The sequence below is a fragment of the Odocoileus virginianus genome, chromosome 3, assembly GCF_023699985.2.
Source record: "Odocoileus virginianus isolate 20LAN1187 ecotype Illinois chromosome 3, Ovbor_1.2, whole genome shotgun sequence".
Lineage (NCBI taxonomy): Eukaryota > Metazoa > Chordata > Mammalia > Artiodactyla > Cervidae > Odocoileus > Odocoileus virginianus.
The window spans coordinates 14,426,603-14,435,336 of record NC_069676.1 but is presented as its reverse complement, the minus strand read 5'-3'; the positions used below and the strand labels follow the sequence as shown (position 1 = coordinate 14,435,336).

The window sequence follows — 8,734 nt, the reverse complement described above, 5'->3', positions numbered from 1 at the left end:
CTGGTTCCCAGGTTCTGGAAAGGCCAACCCAAGATGTTGGCTGGAACCTGGAAGCTAGTAGATCTTGGAGTCCATGTTCACCTTAGAATGTGGAACACCCTCTGGAAGAACAGGGTTGGGTGAGGCCTGAGGCACAAGTCAGGGGATGGGACCCAAGGGAGGTGGGCCCCACATGGCTCCCTTGGAAAGAAAGCAAGGTGGGTGCCAGCTGGCAGAAAGATGGGAGTTTATTTCTCTGGAAAGGGATGCAGCAGGTCAGGCGGGGGTCAGGGCAGGGAGACACCCTCTAGCTTCTGGTCCAGAGTCTTCAGATCATCCAGGAAGCGGGTCGGGGTGAGGATGTGCGAGGAGCCTGGGCGGGAGGCAGGGGCTGCGGGAGTGGCCTTGGCCCTTGACCCTTCCACCCAGAGGGTCGCTCAGGAAAACCCTGGCTCTCAGGACTCAGGAGTCTCACCTCTTGGAAAGGGAAGGGTCCACTCCCAGGGGACCCCATTCCTGGGAAGCCAAGCCCTAACCCCTCTCACCTAGGGCTCCCAGATGCCAGCCCTGCAGAGGCTCCAGGGTTTGGGGACCCAGAAGGCACACAGCTATCAGTTCACCAGGAACCCACAGGCGGGAGAGTTGGGCTCCCAGCCCCTGCCCAGCCCAGGAGACTCCAGTCTTGGCCACTCACCAATGAGCACCTCCCACTTGCCATCAGTGGCCCTGGTCACTTCGTAGGCGGCCCGCATCTCTGACATGGCCACGCCACCCACAATGTAGACAATAAGCCGGGGCCCTGCCCGGGCCTCCACGCCCGCCTTGTTCTTGTGCCAGTGGCCGAAGCGGGCACTGTGCAAGGAAGACAGGCAGAGGTCAGACTGGGTGGCAGATCACCCCCCTACCCAAGCCTCACTTCCTGTGGGTCTGGGGGTGTCCCCGGCCTCACCTGACGGCAGCCTGGGAGCTGGGTGTGGGGGCAGGGTCAGACACAAAGGGCCACAGCTTTCGGTCCAGCCGGTCTTCCACAGCATCCTAGGGCCAGAGAGGGAGGCTGAGGAGAGGGGCCCAGGCAGTGAGGCCCAAGGTCTGGGGCCTCCTCCACCGGATATGTTCATGTGCCAAGATCCTGGCAGACAGGGGCCACTACCTGTACCTCTGGCCCCCTAATGACCCAGGACCTGGGGCTTGGCTTCTTAAGGGACCTGCTTCTGCTCAGCTCCTCAGGGACCCAGGAGTGTGGACCTCCAGCCCCTGGAGAAGCCAAGATTCTGAGCCCCCCGCCCCTCAGGAACCCGGAGGTCTAGGCATCCAGGATCCATAGGGATAAGGGGGCCTCCAAGTAGGCAAAGGTGCCAGGACTCCATACAGACAGCAGGAAGCAGGAAGCTAGGTCCCTGGCCAGGTCTTTTAGGCTGCCATTGCTTTTGGCTCCCACAGTGGGGCCGGGGCTGGTATGGGCAGGGTAAAGGGGGGCCCAGGTGGCGTCCTGGGAGGCAGACTTAACAGAGGGGGACAGAAGAGGGGACCAGCAAGTGGAGAGAAAATTAAGCTCTTCTCTCTGCACCCCAGTTCCTCCAGTGTGGGATGGGGTTGCCCCTGGACCCCAGGCAGAGCCACGGGGATGCCCATAATGAGGGATTTTCTCTTAAGCCCTGGGGCTTAGGACAGTGAGCAGGGAGGGGCTGAGCGTGGCCTGGATGGGGGAGGTCAGGTCCCACCCCCACCAGCGGTACCTCCATCACGTCCTTGACGACGGGGGTCCAGCGAGACAGCTGATAGGTGGGCTCTGAACGCTCCCTCCGCTCCAGTCGGCTGGTGGTCCCAGAGCCCTACAGGTGGGGTGGGTGGGGTCGGTGGGGGAATTAGGGAGGAGGAGGCTGTCACAGATGCGGCTTGTCAGGCTGGGGGAGGTTGCAGACAGAGCGAGGAAGGGAAAACGAGAGAGAGGGAGGAAGAAATACACAGATGATGAAACCAAGATGAGACAAAGAAAAGGATCAGGACCGAGAGAGAGAGATGGGGACGGACGACGGAGGACGCAGAAACAGGGGAACTCAGAGGCGGTGGACAGGGTGACAGACGGGGGCCTGGGAGAGAGGCAGAGGACAGGCAGGGGGAGGACATGAGAGGTGCTCGCAGTCGAGTGGCACCGGAAGCAAGGTCGAGGGAGGAGGGACGCGCCAAGAGCCGAGCCCGGGAAGCTGCTGTGTGTGTTCCGGGTGCACTGGTGGCCTGAGACCTCCGGGAGTCCAGGGTCGACCAAGTGCCCCGGGCTGGGGACCCAGCTGTCTACCTGTGGGACTTGGACCACGAGCCCCACGTGGCAGCGCCACCAGGACTCGGGCTCTCTGCCTCATGGCCCCCACTTCTCCTGTGACTCTGAGACTGGGAACAGCCCTGCTGCCCGCCAACCCCCAGACCCTACTCAGGGCTCCCCATGCTCCTAGAACCACATCACGCCTGGCGTATCCCCGCCCTGGTGCTGTACCCTCTGACCCCAGTCACTCCCCTCTGACCCAGCGCCCTCTCCCCGGGGGGCCCCCACCCCTCTCCCTGCCAGGCATACCCCGGGGTTGGTGACAGTGCCCCCCAGCTGCTCCAGGTTCCTGATGAGGCTGCTGTGCGCCTGCACGTTGGCGTGCTGAATCAGCTTGGCCAGGTTCTCCTCGCTCACACCTGGAGGCGGCCAGTGGGTGGGGCTTACGTGCAGGCTCACAGGGTGGTGGTGAGCAAGGGGGAGGGTGCAGAGCCACGCAGGCTTCTGGGTTGAGGGGCTTGGGGTGGGCGCATCCAGTAGTCGGGAGGCCCTTGGGACCGGGGGAGCCACCCAGGCTAGCACAGAGGGCGGATTCCTCGTGTTAGAACTCTGGATGGGAATCCCAGAGTGGGTGGTAGATTGGGGGAGCCTCTGGAATCAGTTGAGGGGGCCAAATTTGGAGGAGTCCTAAAAATAGATTCAGAGGGTCTCCATGCCAACGGAGGCCAATGGAGGGTGGCCCAAGGTCCAGAGGGGTATCTGCAGGGTTTGGCCTGCCTGATGTGTGGGGGCATCTGCAGGGGTGAGAGCCTCCCACAGTCACCGGAGACCGTGGTGAATGTGGTATACCAACCCCCCGCTTCCGACTCCAGGCCCCCTATCTACCATTCCGTAGCAGGATGTAGAGCAACAGAACCCGGATCTTGTCGTAGGCTGGCACTGCAGCGTCCAGCAGCACCGGTACAATCAGCTTCATGGCGTCCTTGATCTTCTCGCCCTCTGCGTCCGAGCCCATGGCTAAGTCCTGCAGGACATGGGGGTCAGCCACCACGTTGGGGGACGGGGCAGGGCAGGGACGTCCCCATGGACCTCAGCAAGACCTCTGGGCTTCAGTTTTCTCTACCAGTCTCTGAAGGTTCTGCACCTGTTCGCCGTGAGGCCCCACCCCGCACACATGCCCCTATTCGCTTTACCCTCTCGAAGTTCAGCCTCCTCCCCTACAGGCCACACCCCCTGCACAGGCCACACCTCTCCACAGGCCCCGCCCCTTATCCAGGCCGGCGTTTCCAAGGGTCTGTGTGTTAATTGCTCAGTGGTGTCCGACACTTCATAACCCCATGGACTGTAGCCAGCCAGGCTCCTCTGTCCAAGGAATTCTCCAGGCAACAATACTGGAGTGGGTTGCCATTTCCTTCTCCAGGGGATCTTCCTGACCCAGGGATCAAACCTGAGTGTCCCTAATTGCAGGCAGATTGCGTCTGAGCTCCTCGGGCTTGCCCTCCCCACAAGAAACTGCCTCTCCAAGGGGCTGGCCTCCACAGGCTCTACCCCCACACTCCCAGTCTCCTCTCCACAGATCTCACCCCTCACACAGGCCACACCTCTCCAGAGGCCCCACCCCTTACCCAGGTCCTACCTTTCTCCAGGCTGGGCCACCCCCCACAAGTCATAGACTGCCCCAGAAATGCCTCTCCACAGGCCCCGTCCCGGACTCCCAGCCCAGCCCATACAGACCCCACCCCTGCCCAGGGCCCACCCACCTGCTCCACGCTGCACAGCTTCTCCACACAGCCCTTGAAACGCTTCATGCAGTCATCGGCTAAATGCAGGTGCGTAGAGTACTGCAGGGCAGGTGTGGGAGTCAGGGGTAACAGAGACTGAATCAGGGTGGAGACGGGGTGACAGCTGGAGGCGCGAGGCTCCTGGTCTCCACTCATCACTCACCTTGTTCAGCTCCTTCTGGTACTGTGGCATCTTTTTCAGGATATGGGACAGGTCTTTGATGTTGGCCTGGAAACAAGGCTGAGTGTGAGGCCAGGCCCTGCCTACCCGAGTCCTCCAGTCCAGGCTGGGGCTCCCGACCGAGGCCCCGCCCCTCCCAAGTGGCCCACCCTGCCCGGGCCGCATCCTACATCCTACAGTCTACCTTGTCTGTGGTCAGCCTCTTGCTCTCACAGAAGTTCTTTAGGAGCTCCGTGACCTTCCTGGCGGTGAGAGTGGGCAGGGGGTAGGTTGGGGACTGGTGCCGAGATGGTCATTTGAGGGCAGAGTTGGGGGTTGGGGGGGGTAGTCACACGGCCTGGGGATGCCAGTCAGGGGACACAGGTTGCATGCGAGCCCACACTGGAGAGGCATGGGGAGGCCAGCAGAGGGGTGTGGCTCGTTGACAGGCATTCATGGAGTACTGGGTCCACAGTGGGAGAGCGAGGGGACGACCGCGTGCCAGAGGGCCCCCAAGCCCAGTGCCCACCGCAAGCACACGCAGGCGCACGCACGTACTTGGACACGTCCGCAATGTGCATGTGCCGAAGCTCCACCCACAGGTCATCATCCTCGTCCAGCAGCACCGCCTTCTCCCGGGCCTCACTGAGGCCCGTGGTCTCATACCTGGGAAAGCCAGAGACATGAAGGTTGCGAGCACTCGCTGAAGACCAGGGACTCGGGTCTGCAGTGAAGGCAGAGGACAAGTTCCAGGGCCTGCCCACCTGTAGGTGTCCTGCTCGATGTCCAGCAGGTCGTAGGCCATGGCCTGGAAGGTGAGCTCATGCAGCAGTGGGGACACGGGGTCGGCCGCCCGGTCCATGATGAGTAACTGTGAGCGAGTCTTCTCAGGGCCCTGGGGTAAGAGGGGTGGGCAGGGGTATGAAGTCATTGACCCTGACCCTGGCTGGAGCCTCCCTCCACCTCCCCAGAAAGCCCCCTCACCTCGCCCAGATTGGGAGTGTCTGCCTTAAAGGCGTTCAGCTTGGCTAGGACGGCGTGGGCCAGCTGTGCCGTGTCCTCTGGGCCCCTGGGTGCGGGGTGGGCAGACATGGGGTGGGTGCCTCAGGGTGTGGGGTTGGGGAGGGCCAGTTGGCACAGACTGGGAGTCAGGGATGGGGTTAGGGATGGGAGTCAGGGGTCAGGGTGAGGACTGGAGCTGGGGCTGGAAGAGAGGTGCAAGGTTGGAAGCAGGATGGGGTCAAGGTCAGGGCGGCATCCGGCTGGGGACGCACCTGCGGTAGCGGATGGCCGGGTACTCTTGCAGCGTGGCGCACAGGGTGGCGATCTGCTGGGCCAGCGCCTCCAGCTGCCGTGCCCGCTCGCCCGCCCGGAAGGGGCAGTAGAGGTTGTAGGTGCTGTGGGGGGCATCCAGGGAGAACACCTGGGAGGGCAGAGAGCCCCCACCACTGGAGGTGCGCCCCTGCCCACCTCCAGCCATGGCCATGTGCCACTCCCTGGGCCTTCCTCTGGTCTCTGGAGCCTGCTTTGCAGGTCTGGGGCAGCCCCCTACTACTGTTCTGTGGAATACCCCAGCCCCCTCCACCTTGGGTGGGAAGACAGAGAGGTGAGCTGTATGCTGCCCCTGCTGTTGCCCAGGGAGACAGAACTGCAGGTGACTACTGCACTAACAGTTCATTCCACCGGTTGTTAGCTGCTTTCCTTTCTGATTCAGCACCCCCTTTACTTATCGCCTTGCCTGTTTCCTAGGGAATCTGGGATATTTGGTGACGAAGCCCCACTTCCTACCCAGAACTAGGCTGGGCTATACCTGAGCTTCGTACGGGAGGAAGGCAAGGTGGATCTCTTTCAGCGTCTTCACCACCTTTGCCAGACGGGAGCGACCCAGCTCACTGAACAGGGGCTCAGGGCAGGCTGGGAATGGGCAAGACGGGGCATCAGGCCAGGGCAGCCCTCACAACCCCTTACCCTGACCCCCACACCACACCCCCACCCGGCTCTCCTCACTCACTGTCGGTGAAGAAGACGTGTGCTGCTTTGTAGGTGAAGGTTGGGGTCCCCCGGAAATCTGCGATCAGGGCCTGTACCGACTGGGGAAGGTGGATCACGCTCCAGGCCTGGCTCAGTACCCTTAGACAGACCATCCCCTGACCCAACCTCCCAGCCGCTGCCTGCCCCCCATACACACACAGACATGCACACCCACACACACGCATGCTCACACACACACGCTATCATAGGCACCTTCTCCGTGGGGCTCAGCAGATAAATAGCCTCCAGGCTGGGGATGGGTTCTCGCCTTTTGTTGATGTCCTCCACAACTAGTAGGAACAGAGAAAGGGGACATGTGTGGATGGCACTGGGGCCAGGGCACATGGCAGAGTCGCACTCTCAGGGAGTTGGACACTTGGGGTACAGAGGCAGGAGGGGAAATGCACACTCCCTGAGGCTCCTGAGCTTCAGGGGACACATCCATGGATCACAGGGCTAAGAGCTACATGGGCAGGGCTCTGTACATTCAGGATCACACAGTCATTGCCTCCTGGGGATCGATCTTAGAAAGTTACACATTCTCGGGGTCACATGCTGAGAGTCCCACATGGAGTTCCACACAAAGGGGTTACACAGCTGGGGGGGGCTGAGCCCTTAGGGGCTGCAGCTGGGGAGCCCCTTGCGTGGGAAGTCTGCCTATCTAGGGGTTGCCATATCTGGGCTCTCTGTACAGGAAACTGCATCCGTGGAAGTTCTGGACAATTTCAGGGGACCCCACACTCTGGTCCCAGCTGGGCAGCCTGGGGTGGGGGTAGCCACTCACTGGTGATGCCCTCGGCCAGGATGTCTGACATCTTGCAGCAGGATGACAAGATGCGCATGCTCGGGTGGTCCATGATGAGCACCTGTCCAGATGGATGGAATGGACAGAAAAGAGGGTGGGAGAGGCTGAAGCTGTCCCCGAGGAGGGGCTGGAGCCTTGGGCAAGTCTCTCAGCTTCATGAGCTGGCTAAACGAGAGGACCCAGGACCCCACCCAAGCCCATCCCAGACCCGCCCACGTGACCCCACCTCTGTGGACCAGCAGCCTACTCGAGGAGCTGGAGGTGGGGGGTGTCCCACATTCAGGGCCCCCCCATATCGGTTTGGACAAGGCATTCTATCTTGCCCCTACCTTCCACTCCCCATCTTTCTTGACGCTCCGAATGACTCCGCTCAAAATTTCTGCAGGGAAATGAGGGGCGGGCTCAGTATGTGGGGTTCTCTGGCCCCACGGTTTCCCCCAACATTCTGGGTCCTGGGCTGGACTTCCATCGGAACTCCCATTTACTCCTCCCCCTCAGTCCTTTGAGGTAGCTCCTGGTCACCCCCAAATTATAGACAGGGCCACTGAGGTTCAGAGAGGAGAAGTAAGTTGCCTAAGGACCCTCAGCACCTAAGTGGCAAGTGCCTGGAGCATAAGTAGTAGATAAATATGCTTTAGATAAACGAGTAACTGGAAAGCCAGGACTCACATAACAGGTCTACCTGCCTCCAGAGCTGGGCTCTCCATCCCCCTATCTACTGGAGTACTCCTGTCATGTAGATTTCAGCCACACCCTCATTCCACCTCCATCATTTACCCTGAACCAGAACGCAGGACCCCTGGATCCCTGTCTGAAACATGCCTGGCTGTGGTCATCCCATTACCCAATATCCAGCCTCAGTTTCCTCATTTGTAAAATGGAATCAATGGCTCTCCTGTCTCCCCATCAACCCCTTCATAGGAGGAGGCTCCTTTTTCAGTTGGGGTTTGGGGAGTTTGAGCCACACTCGGCTCTCCCTAGTGGAGGGAGTGGGCAAAAGGGCCAGGGCGGCCCCGCCCAGCAAGAGTGTCCTGTCCACTGTTATCAAGACTGCCAGGGCGGAAGGAGCCTCTGAGGCCGGAACTACAGGAGGTGGGGGAGGGGACGACCGCCACCTCTCCCCCCAGCACCCGGCCCGCGAGGCCTGGATACCAGGGTCCCTAGGCTGCACGGGGCTCTTGGGGGCCGGGCAAGGAGCAAGGCGTCCCCCGCCCTTGGATCTGCATTGGAGCCTGGACGCGCATCCTGAGCACTCTCACCACCTGGGGTCGCTGACCAGCGCACCCAGGCCCGGCCGGCCGCGGTCCCCACCATGGGGCCCCAAGAGTCCAGCCCGCCGGACTTTGCCCACCCGGAGCCTGGCTGTCCAGCGGTGCCCTCCCCACGCCCATTCTCTAGGGGGTCTAGGAATCCATGCCCAGCGCCTGTCTCGCCACCCTTAATCTGATTCCTTTGGGTCTCCGGAGTTTAGTCTCCCAACTTTGTTCCGCTCCCTCAAGGGAGAGTCAAGTCCCCGCCCACCCCCTCGAGGGTCAGATGCTCGACGCCCAGCCAGGTCCCCAACTCCCCGCCGCTTGCCTCCCAGAGCCCGTGCGCCCCCGGCCCCCCACCCCCAGGGGGCGGCACTCACTTTCCCCTACCACCGCCTTCAGCCCCGAGGGCGCCATCTTTCCCTAGGGGCGCCGCCGCTTCCGGGTCTGTCCCAAGGTGGGGGCGTG

General features: G+C 61.7%; 1 protein-coding gene across 1 annotated transcript; it reads right to left on the bottom strand.

The window, feature by feature from the left end:
- Positions 1–209: 209 nt before the first annotated feature.
- On the bottom strand, positions 210–8,734 carry STXBP2 (syntaxin binding protein 2). Its single transcript, XM_020916278.2, has 19 exons — positions 8,647–8,734; positions 7,346–7,395; positions 6,996–7,077; positions 6,425–6,501; positions 6,192–6,270; positions 5,991–6,094; positions 5,455–5,603; positions 5,165–5,249; positions 4,945–5,075; positions 4,739–4,846; positions 4,386–4,443; positions 4,184–4,249; positions 4,000–4,080; positions 3,125–3,263; positions 2,549–2,658; positions 1,716–1,811; positions 929–1,014; positions 674–831; positions 210–352 (listed from the first exon to the last, which is right to left on the bottom strand). Exons 1-19 carry the CDS (start codon positions 8,681–8,683, stop codon positions 267–269), a joined length of 1,782 nt encoding a protein of 593 aa, XP_020771937.1. The 5' UTR covers positions 8,684–8,734; the 3' UTR covers positions 210–266.